This window comes from Pomacea canaliculata, linkage group LG3, assembly GCF_003073045.1.
Source record: "Pomacea canaliculata isolate SZHN2017 linkage group LG3, ASM307304v1, whole genome shotgun sequence".
Classification (NCBI taxonomy): Eukaryota; Metazoa; Mollusca; class Gastropoda; order Architaenioglossa; family Ampullariidae; genus Pomacea; species Pomacea canaliculata.
Window position 1 is genome coordinate 13,064,997 of NC_037592.1, and position 17,695 is coordinate 13,082,691.

At 38.1% G+C, this 17,695-nt stretch overlaps 2 protein-coding genes across 2 annotated transcripts; one reads left to right on the forward strand and one right to left on the reverse strand.

Annotated features, from left to right (window-relative positions):
* Positions 1–1,400: 1,400 nt before the first annotated feature.
* On the forward strand, positions 1,401–3,212 carry LOC112560119 (histidine N-acetyltransferase-like). Its single transcript, XM_025231706.1, has 3 exons — positions 1,401–1,702; positions 2,076–2,309; positions 2,649–3,212. The coding sequence occupies exons 1-3, from the start codon at positions 1,526–1,528 to the stop codon at positions 3,210–3,212; spliced, it is 975 nt and encodes a 324-aa protein (XP_025087491.1). The 5' UTR covers positions 1,401–1,525.
* A 3,674-nt stretch (positions 3,213–6,886) lies between these two features.
* On the reverse strand, positions 6,887–16,321 carry LOC112558899. Its single transcript, XM_025229650.1, has 5 exons — positions 16,252–16,321; positions 11,249–11,991; positions 10,171–10,375; positions 8,984–9,466; positions 6,887–7,579 (listed from the first exon to the last, which is right to left on the reverse strand). The coding sequence occupies exons 1-3, from the start codon at positions 16,319–16,321 to the stop codon at positions 10,262–10,264; spliced, it is 927 nt and encodes a 308-aa protein (XP_025085435.1). The 3' UTR covers positions 6,887–7,579; positions 8,984–9,466; positions 10,171–10,261.
* Between the last annotated feature and the right edge of the window lie 1,374 nt (positions 16,322–17,695).

Consider the following 17,695-nt stretch of genomic DNA (forward strand, 5'->3'; position numbering starts at 1 on the left):
TTTGTGACAGTAGCGGTTTTTCTTAAAGCGAAATAATAGTGACGACAACTTAATAAACTGCTTGTTATTATTGTCGGGTTTAAAGTTAGAGATGGATTCAATAATTTGCTTAATTAAAACTTAGAAGTGTTTTCTGAACGTCAATTTTTGGTCACAACTTGTTTGACACAGCTAGCAATAAGTCATAAAGATGACCTCGGGGCTGAAGCGCGGGGCCCCTTCGAGAGCGGGGCCTGGGGCGGCCGCCCCATTTGCCACCCCCTAACGCCGCCGCTGTGTCTTAGAACTAGGACAAAAGCAACACAACACAAGCAAAGTACAAAGTTTAGTAAACACAGCAATAAAGAGACACGGAAATAGAAACACTATTCTCTGGAAGGACAATTTTGGCTAGAAGCCATGATTGAGCAATGACAATAAGAAACCAAATTAATTGCAGGTTCCTGTCACTAACACATGTGACAGTGTATGGGATGCTCCGGTGCTTTGGAGGTTACTGAGTATCACGGTTAATTAGTTATTTATCCATTAACTGGTACAAGTCGCTGAGGAAAGCACATGGACAAACGCGGCAGCCGTTAACAATTATTTTCCATTGTCTCATTCCTATAGTTAATGAGATAGGAGTTTGAAAATTGATCATTTTTCTTTCTTTTTTTTTTTTTAAGTAAAACTGATATATTGATACCACAAAGCACCAGTTGTTTTCTGGCTGTAGCCGTCTTTTTATCTTAGTAAGGCACCTACTATCCTGTAATGTTTATACTTGTGTGTGTGTGGTCTTTATTCACTGTAATTGTAAGACAAAAAAGTTTTGTCATGTGGTGTAATGCGAAATAAATTGGTGCAAGCATATGCATTACAGAAGGATAAATAACAGTAACGATGATAAATTAAAGAACAAATACAGAAAACATAGAAAGGAACCAAGTAACAAAAACAGAGGGTATCGTGATTTTTCAGAAGGAAGACAAGCAGGGAAGTATCATTAAGCGGAACAGGGGGAAGAGTGTGAGAAAGGACTAACACTGAGGACTGTAGTTAGGAGTAATGCCCAAGGAAGATTTGCCTTTTTATTAGACATTTAAAGGGTTCAGTAGTGGGTAGGTGGCGCCATGGCAAATATGAAAAAGGGAGGGAGTTCCATTGTTTCGCTAAACAGTACCTAAGCGTTGACCATACGTTGTTATTCTGGTGACAGGAATAGTTAGGACTAAAAGTGTAGTTGTCTGAATGAGATGAGGAGAATTTTTTCAGTCTTTATGATCGCTGTAATAGACTAGACATATTAAATAATGTTTATGTTATTTTTGGATCGAAGCATTTGCAGTATCTGAGAATAAATGACCTGTACTTTGTTCATAACAGTTACAAGATTTCTGGTGTGAAAACGATCGGCTGACTACAAGGTATCCGGTTTGTCTCTAATATTTGTACAGGTTAAGTCATTAAAGGTAGACAAGGACTGAGTTTTCACCCCACAACTCGAGAACATTCCCTATCGCAAGACACGGCTGACAGTGACATGGAGCAGATCCCATCAGATGAAGAAGTTTGTGTGGCATCGCTGGCTGACCGAGACTCAGTCGTGGCCATAGCCGATGACGTGTACAGCGGCCTGGATTATCTCCCTGCCACCTACCCGTCTCTTGTGGAAGGACCTGGCGTTCGTGGCTACCTTTACAAAAAGGGGGGCAAAACTGTACAATTAATTATATATATATATATTTGACAAAGTTTAGATACTTTTCTACATAATTATTCGTGTCTTTTCGCCAAAATATTTTTTCACTTATCAGATGCTCCAAATGTATCTACTGTTATTAATTTTTTTCAAGTACCGTCGAATGTAAGGTCCGCAACGTTCAACGTCTTAAAAAAGAAATCCATGCGAGCTTCTTTAAGGTCTACAAATTTCATTCTTACTTGTCAACTGTTTACTTTTATTATTAAAAATTATGTAATTAACTCGTAAGAATTTTTTTCGAATATTTCAGTTTTCTTATGTTAATAAGGCAAATTAAATGCAACATGCAGTGAAATGTATCAATTGTATCTAAACACCTTTGGTGCAGATTTCATTTCTACACACTCAGCTGATAGACGGAGGACGGACTATGTTACACAGTACAGCAAGAGTGGCGCCTGAATACAGAGGAAAGGGAGTCTTCGGGAGATTTCACAGACTAATTCGTAACAAATATATCGGGACACCTAACCTTTGCTACATTGCCTTAGCGGTCTATGATATCACCATGACAGCGATTGGACAGAAGCTTCTAAGAACGAGCAGACAGGTCACCGAGAAAGTGTGTTACACCTTGATAATGTCAGAATCCATGTTTATGTTTTTTCATAGAAGTAAAGTGTTTCTAATTGTCACAAAAATAACTACATACTTTTAGAAAGCAATTTTATTTCCTAATAGCGTATTTGCTAGAATGCTATGAAATTTCTTATTAGACGATGGAATGTTAAAAAAGAATTGGGATTTTGTTCTTCTAGAAGAGATTAAACAAAGCTATAAATATAGGTTTATTTTGAATGTTTATTGATAATGTAGAAATATTTTCTAATTAGGATTATCCCAATGTCTATTTTAAAAGTTTTTGCACATCAAAACTTAAACAGCATTATTTCTGTTTCAGACAATCGCAACTGTCGAGTTGCCATCATTTGACGTTAGTTTCAAAGTAGATAAAACTACATTTCTTCCTGGAATAAGAAAATTCTCCACTGACGACATGACATCTATCATGTCTTGTGAGGACGGCCGCCTGCACCATCTCTTCCCAGAAAGAAGAATTATTCTCGATCAGAAGCCATACCGACTGATGGCAGCTAACGTGCCCCTCATCACCAACACCTGCACACACCGCGTCTTCCTGGCTACAGACGCCAAGAGTCCTCCCTTGGACACAGGCTTGTTGTCTGTCCCTACAGTCCTGTCTGCAGGAAGCTACTACAGGTGCAGTAAAGGTACCCGGTACATAACAGATGTTTACGGTGAGGGAAGTGAAGAAGAGCTGCGCGCGCATATCACGTGGCACCTGTTGCGATCAGCTGACGTAACAAACGGGAATGTTGTCTTCAGCGTCTTTCACGCCAGAGGGTTGGATGACTTTCTCACAGACCTGGGCAAGACTTTTCCACTGAAAAAATTAAGTTTGTCCTACGAGAAACTGATCGTGTTAGAACAAGATGTGTATTAAAGGTCTTTAGCAGTCGCATGTGAACAGCAGTCACCCTGTTGTCTAGTGAAGCAGCAGGGAATCTCAATCGTTTGAATATTGTTGCTGTTTTTGTGATTGTGGGTGTAGTTATAGTACTACTTTTTATACCGCTTCTTACTTTTTTTTAATTGAAGAAGGGAAAAGGATTTAATGGCATTTAAAAGATTTTAAACTTATTTTAAAGGTTATGATTTTGGTGAAAGCTTCTATGATATTACAATCAGTATCGTTTAATCAAGATTTGATGAATGTGCAACCGTGAAATTAGCTTGCTATTCATATTTAATATCCGAATCACTTTTATTTGGCATGACTATGCGTGTAACATGCATTTCAGTCTCTAAATTAACAACTGAAATGCTGAAATATATTTGGTACACAGCTCAGATTTTAGAAAACTGCTGAAAAGACTATGACTAGTAACTGGTTGTCTGCATGTAGGTCTAAGAATAATAATAAATATTAGAAATCGCTAAATTATACCTTTGGACAAGAAAGCATTCACAAACGGTGATGTGACACATGTTGCATTCCTTATTGTTATCATACATGTCACTCTAGTAGAACAAGTCAAATCGGAGGTGAGGAATCCCATGATTTGTACTGTAATCACTGTATAATAATATCGCTGTCTTAGCAAAATAGCTCATTAACTATAATTAGACGGATTTTTTCTTTTCTTATTGTTTACCAGACAACATAACAGAGATGTAACTTTTCAATGGTTTCTATTATTTAGCTAGATATATTGTATGTGTAGGAAACTTATGGCAGTCTCTTTGAATATACATTAAAACAACTAGTTTGTATTTAGAGCTTACAGATATTTACTTGTTGCCCGTTACTTTAAGTTTGTTTGGCCTTTTATTTTACTTTATTGTTCTATGAAGGTATAATGTAACTATGTCTATAGTGTTTTGCTTAACTATATTATTTTAAGATAAATAAAAACAGAATAACATTTTCTAAACTATACTATGCCTTCTATTTATAAAGCAGCTTTGAAAGTTTTGGTGTGAACATGATCACAAAAATACTCCGCTATGTACAAGATTACACAAAATACTCATATGAACACTCCCCCCCAGCCCACGCACACAGAAGTACTTTACAATTTGGTCTCTTGTTCAAATGTTTATGATGCTACAGCCAGACCCCTACCCATCTCCACACGAATACATTGTGACTCTAAACTTTAAATGTCACGTGTTGGTCAATGTAATAAACTAAAAATGCCCAGATTCTCCACCTGGCAAGGCGATAAAACATTATCTTATCAGTCTTTCCAATACAACAATGAATACTATATATCATTCAGTTTTTTATTATATTATCTAGAAGGTTCACAACTGCTTAATCAATTCGATAATGCTGATGATGTTCAGTAAGGATCGTTCGTGCTGTCAGTAGGTAACTTAATTTAAAGCAAAAGAATATCTCATGTAGCTCTAATCTCTAGACTGGCAACCACTCACACACATGCATATAAACCCACACTTTATAATTACATTTCTTTCATGGATAACCATATCAATAAATAGATTATTTTCATATTTGTGATTTTCAATAGCTTGAGTGTTTCTCATATTTGAAGTGAAACCCCAAAAAAAAACATATCTCATTCTTTTCAGTGCATTTCATAGAAAAGAGTGTCTTTAAAAAAAATTATCAAAAACCTTTAGTATTTTTTAATTTTGTTATAAATTTGTGCGCTTAGCTTTGTGACTTATTTCCTTTTTACTGACTTAATTAGGGGAGATAAAATAGCTTTTAGTCCTAGAACAGCAGTTATCTATCTCCCCCAATTTGGCGTATAAGTTCTCATAAGAATTATTTTACTATCTTTGTAGATTCAAAAAATGTTTATTTAAAACTAATATTCCAAATAGTTTTTGAGATACAGCATGGGACAAATACGTCCCTATGGGTGGCAAGGGAAAAGTGTCTTAATGCGAGGTGTGGGTTCTATCAATATTTTTATCTGAACGTTGTATTGTTGCTATGGAATATCAGAAATGATATGGCACTGTGATGTGAATAAAGATCCATCTTTTCTGCATGTAATGAATCGTACTTTTCAGAACAGCTAAGATCTGTTGTCCATTTACTTGACACAGTTAACATCATTTTCTGACAATATGGGGCCTTCTCCATGTTTCATATCATTGTCTTTCTTGAGACTTTTTCGGCATATGTTTTCCTATCAACACACATAGTTCTTCACAGGTATATTTTCTTTTCTGGTGACTTTATTTGAAGCAATTGTGAATTGAAGAAGTTATAAACGCAAACCTCACAACACCAGTTCTCAAGTGGCTTAATCAGCATTACAACCACTCCCTTTCCTACTCCATATTCAGTTTCAGTTTTCTTCTTTATGTACAAGTAGAATTGATACAGGAAACTGGTCTTCGAATCACGCCTGTACCACACCTAGTATTCCTGTTTTATTGGGTTTTGTATTTATTGATTCATTGAGTTGTACCCCTTGAATTTTATCAAGTGTTCATCAGCTGATTGTTGTTTGCCTAGGATTCGTACATTTTGAAAGCTTCGACTGAAGGGATCTGTTCTCATCAGGACCTCTTCATTGTTTGCAAAGTGTAAGGCATTACTTAAAACTACTTCAGAGCGATTATGAGACATCACATTAGCAACATATGACACCTGGAGATAGGTTCAGTGGTCCCTTAAGGTTGGAACCACATGATATCTCTTTAAAAAATTAATTCCCAAGACTGCCCATAATTCTTGCGCATCGGTTTGGAAAGGAATTCTCTTCTGCTATATATACTTTGGTCATCAACAAGAGCTATGAAGCCAGAAAAATAATTGGATTTTTGAAAGATCTCAAAGGCATTGGGTTCTTCATTTCGGTCATTGTTGCATATATTAATTATTTTCTAAAACACGACTAATAAAGACGCAACATACAATTGGTTCTCTCATGGCCCATAGGGACATATACGATCCACAGCACACAAAAAAATAAAATAAAATAATTTTCGAAAACCGCACAACAATCACAAAACAAAAACATGAATACATTAGTGACATCCCGAAGTAAAACCAGTGAGTTTGTCTACTTGGCCCATAGCTTGTTTTGAAAAAAAAATCAAAGTTCACTTTTGCGAGTGGCCTTCAAATTAAAAATTCCTCTCAATCGGACGACACATACTTGGTAACCCTCTTACTAAAGACGGCAGTTCTAGGCCAGATATCCACATCAGGATCTCAACAGCAATCGCAACGATGGCTACTCTGGAAAGGGTCTGGCAAACCAGCACCATCAGGTTTACTACAAAGAAGAATGTATACAAATTCTTAGTAGTCGTGGTCCTTCTCTACGAATATATAATGCGGACTCTTCTCGCTGTTTTGGAAAGCTTGTCACCACTGTAGTGAGCAGCTCAGGGTTCAGTTAGTCGTTAGGAGACAATCACAAGTTGTGCAGTGCATCGGGACATGCATTGAAGTCGGACATAAACATCAACCTTTAAATCATTCAAACAGACAACAACCTTTCTCTCCAGGCCATTAACACGATCGCCACGCGACACCCATACCACGTCACTGCGGGCCATGGCCACGTCTTCTAAGTCTTCATTCTTCATGACTTGTGCTTTGATACCCGCTTCTTTAAGCCCCTTCAATATATCCGAGCTTTCACTTACGGCATAGGACAACACCAGCACGTCTCTCCACTGCAGGCAGGGCTGTGTTGTGCCTACGCTGGACGTGAAGGTTGTTGTGGCATTCTCTGTTAACATTCAAAGATAGTTTCATTTGTGAGTCACATGTTGGTGATACAGGGTACACACAGACAGGGACGTGAATAAAAACAGTGATTTTATCACATGATGACATAGCATGACAGATAGACTAACACACTTTATACTTCACAGGACTGTCTCACCTGTTTGTTATTTATCACACTGTTCACTGTTCATCTGTCAACAGATGTTACACAATACAATACCCACACCTACCCGTAACACCAACATAGACTGTGTAGGAAGCTGGCCACCTCACGACCGCACGTCACACAGTCAACTGGCTTGTCACCTGAGTGACCCTGACCTCGGTGATACAGTCGTTTGACTGGCGGGCCGTCTGTGTGGTCGGGCACACCTCTCTCACTGTATGGCTGTACATCATGGTGTTCAGCGATAAACCTGTCCTTCTCGACTTCCCTGACGACGGTCGGTGGAGAGCGGAGTGGTCTGGTTAAATATTCCACTGGCCAGCCGGAAGGTGCGTATCCATGGAAACAACTTGCCGCCCAAAGATGGAGATGAGGAACTTGTATCAGCAGTTTGTCACACAAAGTCTTAAAGTGTTGCGACCTTTCACAGAGATATTACAGAACATTAAGATAAGCGTGTCTTCTGTCACTAAACGTGTTTGTGTATTGTGTCGGACGAATTTAATTAGTGGCGTCATCGTCTTCGTTCTGTAAATAATGATAATGCAGATTTATATAGCGCATGTCACTGCTGTATAGTAGACTCAATGCGTTTTACAAATATTTTTCTGGAATATAAAGCCATGAATACTTATCCCCTGGATGGCTCGCAAACGATTTTTTTTTAAACTAACTCCTAGAACGAGGCTATCGACAAATAGCTTCCGGTTTATCGAACGACGACAGTGGTTATGTCACAGAATATGCGAGAGTAACAACAATAAATAAACAGTCAGGAGGTGGTTTATACTGTTACTTAGAAGGATGCCACTCTGCAAGTGTCAAATATTTCGGTTAAAATTTTTTTTTTCGTTTTCGCGGGCAGGTATATCGAAAGAGCAAGACGCGTGGTGAGTAGCTCTCATTGATGATGTAGGCCGTTCAGACAAACGTTTACAACTATTAAGATCCAAGATTCGTTAGAGCGTTGGTCTCGGCATACAGTCAGCCATCCACCTATATACGTCCGTAATAAAACACCTAAACCTCACATTTACACAGAGACAAAATGTATTTAACACATATTATGATACATACAAAAACATAGCGGCAAACAATATACAGGAAGTTGATTAAAACATTCACCATCAAGGGTAGGCTCAGAGTAGTCCTGGCCAGCCAATGTAACCCTTTGTAAATTTCGTATCGATTTTCTGTTTATATTTCAAACTTGGAACTGTTTAATATGTGACCAAATGAATCGATACTCAGGTCGATTAATTGACTCAATAGGTATCTGGATTAGTATTAAGGAGTAAGTTAACAAGACACCTTAGATAATTAGGCAAAATAGGGAATTAGTTTATTTGCATGTTCTTTTTATCCCTTCATTGTTTTGTTAAGCTCTCGGCATTTGTTTCTTGCTACTTTATAAGTATTTTTGCTTTCACTAAAATTGCGTTGTGTTGTTTGTTGAGGCGTGCGCTGGGGGCTCAAGTCGGTAAATAGCGTTAGTCAGCGTTAATTAGTAATTTAATGAAAGTGCATGATTATGTCTGCGTGGATGGCGAGGTCGCAAGTGTAGTAAACACCTTACTACGAGGCTCCGCCAATCACACGTGCATAGACCTCATAGGATAGCAACAGGTATACGAAGAAAAGAACGCTAAGCCAGTCAGAAAATTCTATTGGGCACTTTTATTATGTAAGTAAGACGCCCATCGGCGAGTATTTATTTTCTTTCGCATGAAAGAACGCGTGTCAGTGCTAGTGTTCTAGTCTGTCTGTCCCGATAGTGTGGTGGTTCTAGACATTTCTACAATCACATGACATGAGTACCACTGACCCTACGTCCGAACCCGCTTCATCAGCGATGACGTACAACGACCCTCCGCTCGCCGCCTGTGACAAGTCGTTGACGGCCTTCTCCACGTCTTCACCATCATCAAGGTCATACTGCAGGAGGCAAGGCTGACCGGGTGAGACACCTGCTGACATTTGTGTGTTTACTGTCTGCAGCAACAGGCGATACATCATGAAGCTCGCTGCACGACTCCCCCAACACGTACTGACAACGTAGACGGGGTGACCACCAAGCAGCCACTGTATGGCCATCAGCAGCAGCACCACAGTTTTACCTGTACCGGGCGGTCCGGTGACAAAGAGTCTGGGAGGTGCAGTGTTTAATAGCTCCACTTGTTCCGGGAAGAGTGTGATGACAGCAGTGTAGCACTGTCCTGTCCACCACACGGCCTGACCCAGGGTCTTGACACTCACACGTGGAGGACATGTACATGGCACAGTCACTGATGTCGCCGGACCACAGAATCTATAAAAACAAAGCATTTACATCTGTAACTAACAAAGTGTTATACAAATCCACTGAAACATAACTATAAATTGCAAAGCGACCAATTTCAATGCCATAGTATGGCCTGCTAAATGCTATTAACAGCATGAACAGTGAAACGGGAATGTTATTCTCAGAAAATGAGTTAAATTTGACTTAATTCCAGTAAAGACAATTTAAACTGTTTAGACTGGTCAAACCAAACACCGAATCTCTAAATAAAACGCGCTGACATTAAAGCCTTTATTAGTTTTCACTTTGAATGTTATCAATGTTTTGCCATGACATGAGGCAGACGATAGGTGCAGGATCACGATAATGATATGTCTATGACATCTAATTTGTCCTGTAATTTTGATTTTGAGATCACAGACTGCAAACGAGTGAAAGTGACAAGAAAAAAATATTTAACTTATGAGAAAGTGTAAATAAATTTTTATTGTAAAACATAAGTGTTGTACAGTACATTTACATAAAGCAAGAAACAAGGAAGAATTTTGATTTATTATGACATTATTTTGATTTTCATTCTGAGTCGACAGCCGATTATGTCCAATTTTCTATCAATGATTACTGGATGAATCAAGATTGTAACTGTCAGACCAGTTTTAATCTCTCCCTTGACGTTTATAATAATAACAACAATTATTTGAAAAGAAGCATAGTGACTATAAAGCAGTGACCTGGCTACCAGACTTTTGTACAACATAATAGTGAGTTGATTGTCAGGTCCAGCCCCAGCCACACGTCGCTGCCACCAGTGTCCGAGTTCCCTCAGCACGTGACTACTGACGTCCAGGGGGTCTTGGGGTCAGACAACTGATCACAGCACAGACACAGTCTAGCGATGTCGGCGGGATCTGTTGTTCCCAGACACCGGCACAGGTCCTTCCAAAAATATACAAAGAAAGATATGATGTAAAATGTAAGCAATCAAATTAAAAATATATGTATATTTAGCGATTTGAAATCGATGAGTGGTTTTAGCATAGCATTAAAAACATTTAAATATTACTAAGGACTAGGGTTAGGGTTAGGGTTAAGACGAAGGTACGCTTACCCTGCATACGCACGTTTCACACAAACACACACACAACACAACACAACGCTAAGAGAGCCCGCAGATGAAGATGACGATGAAGGGATGTGTTGGTGAATGGAGTCGAAGAGACACAAATTCAGAGGAATGTCACAAAGAGAGGTATTACGAAGAGGGCGGAGAAACCCGTTGTGTTTTCCCTCTCTCTCTCGGCTATTTTTAGAACAACTGCTTTTCTCTTATATTTGATGTCACTTTCTGCTTCAAGTGACGTGGAACAAATGACGTACACAAGACGTCAGACACGAGACGTCAGACACGAGACACCGTTCATACACGAGACATCATGAGACCTGCCACAACTCACTACAAGAACTTTGGTATGATAAAAACAGGAGACAGGTGCTTTTTAACGGGACAGAACGTTCGGTTTGAAACGGCTAAGTTATAATTATCAAACTTCAACAAGGGACCACGTGCCAAGTTAGGAAGAAAATGAGAAGAATCCTAGGCATTCATTTTTACCCTTCTGTCAATTGCTTTCTTGTTCAGATAAGTTTGCTAACTGTTAAAACTCTATTCAACATTTCAAAAAACATAATCAATCATTATAACATCATATCGTCTACTTGTCATATCCGAAAAGGAATCAGTCAGTTGAAGAAAGTTAGGGTGTAAATATGAATACGCTTTATGAGTGTATAACGAGGTCACAAAGGTACCTGCGTTAACTGAGTGTCGCCGGAAATGGCCTGTTTGACCTGATGAGCGGTAAGGTTGGGGAAAGCCATCGTTTTAGTGATGCACAGACCAGGAGAGATGTCAGATACTAGGTGTGATAACATGGCCTCGGCCTTGTCCAGCTGAGAGACTGCGTCTTTCAATTTTTTTCTAATGTTGATGTTTATATCGTCAGGTGACATCTTCAGAGTCTGTGTGTTGTCACCAAACGCCTTTACTTGACAGACAACAAAGCCGTAATGTCGGTGAATAAGAAGCACATCAAAGTCGCCCTGTTTCCATTTCTGAGGGTGAGCAGGAGGAAGGTTGGCAGGTCGGGGGAGCTGGGCAGCCGCAGCGGCATAACAAGGTTCCCCCAGGTACTGGCCGAACGAAAGCTGAGTCATTCGAATCATGACTTCTTTGTTCTGTTCACACAGTCTGTCCAGACAATAAATGACACGCTTCGTAGCTGCATCATCTCTGATATCACTTTCATGCACGCGAGGAGGCTGAGGTACTAACGTATCTGCAGCGGAAGTAGTCTTTGCAGACTGGTTGGACTGACCGGCCTCTATAAGAGCTGACTGAAGGACCAGAACTTCCATAGCATGGGTCAGCTGCTTGACCATGGGCACGCGGTTGACGTGGACAGGAGGCAGGAAGTAGGCGCGAGAGTCGAGATGAGGGAAGGCGGCCTCAACCCACTGTAGCCAGAATGTCTGGGCCTGTCTGATAATGGTATCTGTATCACAGTAATCATTAGCTTCAAGATTTCTTTTTTTTTTTCTAGACTTTTCTAATAAATAATATGAAACATCATTGACTATTTTCTTTCAGTTGTCACTTGTAAATAATATTAACTGGCTTACGATGTTGGTAGACATTGTTACTTTAGCTTCTGATGTTTGAACTCATAGACATTCTTATTCATTTAATATCGGATGATACTTTGTGTAACATATGTTTATGGTGAGTGTTTGGTGACTTTGTTGCCCAAGTTGTAACGGCGCTTTTTAACTAATTGTCATTGCTTGAATTATTTTGTTACATATTTTTAAAAGATGCATCTGGTTTTAATGGAACAAACCACTCTTTATAAGCTAACCTCTGGATTGATGAGGCTGACTGCTTCTTGGATTTGAGATTGAACACCACGTATGATGAGTATCTTCATTCCTGGCACAAGTGATTGGTTCTGGTAAAAGTCTACCTCAGCGCCTGACCTCTCTTTCACCTCTTCAAGTGGACGAGTGTTCTCTATAATAAAATAATAATGAATGTTTATATATCCTGACACTATTTTTCTATGTCCATTTATTGTTTGTAAAGATACTATTAATTATCACGAGAAAATGTGAAAAAAATAGCGCAAATGATTATATTATTCTACAAAAGGATTTTAAATCTCTCAGAAAAAAGCAGAGATTCATCGCCACCTTTCTTCTCATATTCATCGTACTTATCCTCGAAGTTATCGTCATTATCTTTTCTTTGTCAGCCTTCAAAATATTTCAAGTGCATTGATGTATTCATCTAAATTTAACCATTCGTGTGCCTGCTTTTCAACCTACTTTAGTTCTCCGCAAATAATAACTAAAACTAAAAAATTAGGCCACCTGTATCTTTAAGTTCTTCAGCCTGTTCATCCGTCACGGCGTGTAGGTAAACTTTGACCCGGCCACCGCCAACGCAGCTTTCTCTTCCTTTACGGCGTTGCCCCTAAAATATTTATTACAGTTAGAAATAAAAGTTTTAAGACTGAAGATCCTATATGTATAAATCAGGTGATAAGACGTATGACGTGAAATGAGACATTGATATTTTACCAAGCACACATATTGCAAAATAAGAAAAGGAGGAGGAAGGAAGTAAAAAAAAAAAAAAATGAAGAAAACACGAAAGTAAGAAAAGAAGAAGGGATTAAAAAAGAAGAAAGAATAGAAAAAAGAAGACAAGAAAAAAAGGAAAAAGGGGAAAAGAAAAAGGACATCGAAAGAAGAAAATAAGAAAGAAAAAATAAAGCAAGCAAGAAAGAAGTTTCATTATTTATTTACATGCAAAATCGATTTAAAGTACCTATTAATTGTTGACTTAAAGAATGGGCTAAAACTCTTTTGTCACCTCATTTAAACTACCTCCCCTACAATCAGTCAAAGTTCATGGTTCATGACGTAGTCTGTCCTCCTTCGTGTCTTACCGGTTGCGGAACAGACGGTGGATGACCAGACATGGTTGACAGTAGTCTTCCCTGAACAAGATGAAGACTTGCCGACTGCTTTCTCACTCTGTGTTGTTTGTGTTTCAGATGGAAGCGAAAAAAAAATTTTATTTACACACAGTAATTGTTTATAAAGTAAATGTATGCTGTAGGGAATCTTTAGGGAATCTTTAGGGAATTGTAAGGTAGAAGGGCCTGACGAGTTTATTTGGGAATTCTTTAAAAACTCCTCAGTCTTACCGATTCCATTTCGTCATAAAGGACTTAATAAAAATATTTTACACAGGCAGTTACCCAAGGTCATTGTCTGAAGGTTTAATTCATTGAGTCTATCATGACATCCCTGACAACTACAAAGGAATCTCTTAATAAAATGTCTGCAATTAAATTTACAGCTATATACTAAACCAAAGATTAAATAAATAAACGAAAATGATAAGTCCAAGCAAGGTTCCACAACACTTATTGTACACTTGATCAAATGTTTACATTATTTTCAGTAGCTCAGAAACAGTTTGTTATTTACAAGACAATATATTATACAATTATTGAAAACAGGGTTTGATTCAGTCATTATGAAAGGGGTGTATGATATTGTAAAAGCTAAGGTAAGGGTTAGAAAGAATGTAACTGAGTCATTTCTGTGCTCAAGATGATTCAAACAAGGTGATTTGTCTGGTGAGTTTGTAGCCTTCTTCTGTTTTTCACTATTTATCAATGAGTTGACCAATGACATTAATGATTGTTAGAAAAATGGTGTTCATCTCCACCCTGATATTATTAAACTTTTTCTCTAACTTTTTACCGATGATGAAGCATTAATCTCTGATACTGTCATTGGTCTTCAGAATCGACTAAATATCTGAAAAATGCATGAGATAATTTTGTTTTAGTACTTCACTTACATAAATATAATATTGTACTTTGGACTGGAGAGTTTTTATCTGCTCATGAGAAATGATTGTATAACGACCTGATGTTATCTGTTGTTAATAAGTACAAATACTTTGGTGCACAAATATCTATTGACTTGTCTGACCTTCACTTACACTTTAAATGACATTGGCAAGTAAAGCAAAAAAAGGAGACTTGGTGCATTAGGAAGCTTCTTGGGACCATCAGTAAACACTCCCCAGTTGTATTTTTAAAATTGTTTGATGGGCAAATGTAACCCATGATGACACGGTGCTGGGGTATAAGGCACTATAGCTAATTTGAATCCTATTAAAACAGTTCATCTTACTTGCTTTAAAGCGATTTCTACGAGTCAGAATACAAAGATTAGTTTATGGTGGGTCCAAAATAACTCTTATGCATCAATATATCTGTAATGTATCTGTTTATGTATTAACTTCTCATGCTTTGCAGCTGTTTATGACCTAATAGTTTTTGAACATATTTATAAACCATTCATTATTTCAACTGGCCGAAGACCTACCCAATAACGTTTGTTTTCTTAGTGCAACATCTGTACAACACATGTGTACATGTATCTCTAGTGTGGGACTAAATTTTGGAACCTTATTAGCAAAGTAAGGAAATGTAGATGCTAATTTACCTTGATTACTGACACGTAGTCTACCACAATGACGAAACAAACACCGATGCTGCTCATGAATACTTTTGAAATATAGACATTTTAGCATAAGACAGCTGTAAGAGTTACCAGGAACAGTACTTGCTACTACCACACAAGCCTCGAATAAAACAGATTCTTCTTCTACTCTGGCTATAATAAAATATGTGCTTGCACGTCAGGACATTTTATTTAAAAGTGATCCTACGACGACAAGGTTACTTTTGCAAAGCTAAAATAGTCTGTTATTTCTTAGCTGCACTAATGGTAGATACATCAGACGATTCCAGACAGTTGTAGATACTGTGTCAGTGTTGGACAAAGCGTCACTGTTATAGAGTCAATGTCGAACTTAATGTCTGTGTCAAACAATGTCATCTTCATTGTGTGTTTTATACGATCGGGGAAATAAATGTACGATAATATATCGCATTTGAACTGCTTCGTGCATTTTTAGGTTATACCAAAGTACACATACTCAAACTAGCCATGTGATGTAACTGGTAGTACTCCCACCCAAAACAAAACCCAACCAAGCAAATAACAAACCAAGCAACCAAGCAAGCAAGCAAGCAACCGACCGACCGACCGACCGACCGACCAACCAACCAACCAACCAACCAACCAACCAACCAACCAACCAACCAACCAACCGCAGGAGAGACACAAGTGGTACTAGCCCGAAAGTACATGCACTGTTTGTACACAGGAACGTTCCATTAAATAGTTTGAGCTAAACAACTAAATAAACCTAGAGAAAAGGGGAAGTCAAGCAGTATAGACAAAACACATGTAGCGACTGTAAAAAATGTGTGCATCATCATCATCATCATCATCATCATCATCATCATCATCATCATCATCATCACCATCACCATCATCGTCGTTGTCGTCGTCTTCGTCGCCTACCTGTGGGCTTTGCTGTCATTATTGGTCGTTGGGTATACCAGGCAATTACAAAATAACTGGTTTTAATTGTATTGTTTTGTACTTTATCAAGTACTCGTACCGACTGTTACCACATATTGTAATGTGTCGCATGACATTTTATATTCACTCAGACAAGCGTTTAATGACGTCAGGTAGACACATAGCCATCTGCAAAGTAGTGGTTATGATAATATCTTCTGAGATAAAAGCGAATACGTTAAGTGATGTCAGAAATATACATGTTACATACTCGTTAATATTGTCTGTGACCTCCTCACCTGTTGTGAAGCAGGAGTGTTGGTCGAACGTAACTGTTATAGATTTTTCATCACCAGACCACACATCCATGGTAGAGGACTCTCATCAACAGATAAGACATCGCTGGTAGACCCCTATAATCAGCAGACCAGGCATCGATTGTAGACGACTCGCATTATCAGACTACCCCATCGCCTCAGCTCCCCTCGAGACTATAAACCTGTCATTTAGATAAATACTGCTCACTACCTCAAATGGGTTCTGTAAGAAGCAAATAAGATTTTAATTGCCTATTATGGAAGTGTAAGTATGCTTTAAATTACACAATGTACTTGTCTTACAAGCATGTTCTGTTTATTATTACCTAATTTTTGGATGTATTTTTTTAAATACAGTTGTAGCTTAAGTTAAAGTGATACATGATATTGGAGAAAAAATTAAAATTGGGAGCTCTTTTTTGTTCAAAGGGTGTTGTAGTTTCTTATGTTTAAATTCATTCCTGTCAGGAAGACATTCTAATTTGATAGAGTAAAACAAATATGCGTAGTATCTGAAATATATATATATGACGAAGGTCTTTACCTAAATGAATTACATAATATAATTAATGCAATAATTAGCATCATTATAATAAACAGGAGTGTGTGTACTAAAGAAAAAACTACAAAAAAGAGAACAAATGAGAGAAATCAAACCATACCTGCTCTAGGCATGACTACACAGTGAGATATCACACTGTGCAAAGAGCAATAGAAGGCAGCGGAGGAATACAAGATCACGTGAGGGATACGAGATTACAAAAATAATCACGAAGCAAAAAGTCACGTAAGCACATTAGATTGACTGCTATTTGTGTGCATGATAACGAAATATCTGTATGCTTGTCTGTATATCTGGTTGCATGATATGTGTGTGTGTGTTGGCATGTGCGTGAAAAAAAAAAAACAAAACCCGAAATTCAGCGGACAGCGCTGACCACCGTGACATCAAATGTATATTGAAACATTTTGAACAAAGATAAACAAATGAAGTCCAGATCCTGTTTCTTGCAGAAAAGGATGCTATATAAATAGTAGCTGATTGCACATTAATTTTTTTCTGTCTCTCAGCAACTCTCTGTTTCTCTATCTCTATGTGTGTTTGTATGTCTGTATGTATGTTTTCGTGTCCTTTAAAGCAAATTGAACTGTTCGTAGTTACTGTTTTTTTCCCTTTTGTGATCCAGTACCAGGGACTTGAAAAGAAGTGAGTATGCTTATATTTTGCACTGATTGGACTAATAAGGCGCAAAGCCATCTGTCATCTTCTTCCTCTTAATTGCTATTGTTATCATTTTATAATGATGATTAGATAAACACATGTGATGCATATGAAAGTCTTTTCTCACAAAGTACTGTTACAATGCACATGCTTACATGTGATCTCTGTGTTTACTGTTGGCACAAAATACTCTTCTTATGTACA

What these genes read in the sequence shown, in the direction of transcription:
- LOC112560119 (XM_025231706.1), top strand. Translation starts at nt 1,526, where the DNA reads ATGGAGCAGATCCCATCAGATGAAGAAGTTTGTGTGGCATCGCTGGCT. An exon ending in ACAAAAAGGGGGGCAAAACT is followed by an intron (nt 1,703 to 2,075) that starts GTACAATTAATT and finishes CCTTTGGTGCAG; the next exon opens with ATTTCATTTCTACACACTCA. An exon ending in GCAGACAGGTCACCGAGAAA is followed by an intron (nt 2,310 to 2,648) that starts GTGTGTTACACC and finishes TTTCTGTTTCAG; the next exon opens with ACAATCGCAACTGTCGAGTT.
- LOC112558899 (XM_025229650.1), bottom strand. Translation starts at nt 16,321, where the DNA reads ATGGATGTGTGGTCTGGTGATGAAAAATCTATAACAGTTACGTTCGAC. An exon ending in ACACTCCTGCTTCACAACAG is followed by an intron (nt 11,992 to 16,251) that starts GTGAGGAGGTCA and finishes ACTGTGATACAG; the next exon opens with ATACCATTATCAGACAGGCC. An exon ending in GCGACACTCAGTTAACGCAG is followed by an intron (nt 10,376 to 11,248) that starts GTACCTTTGTGA and finishes TATTTTTGGAAG; the next exon opens with GACCTGTGCCGGTGTCTGGG.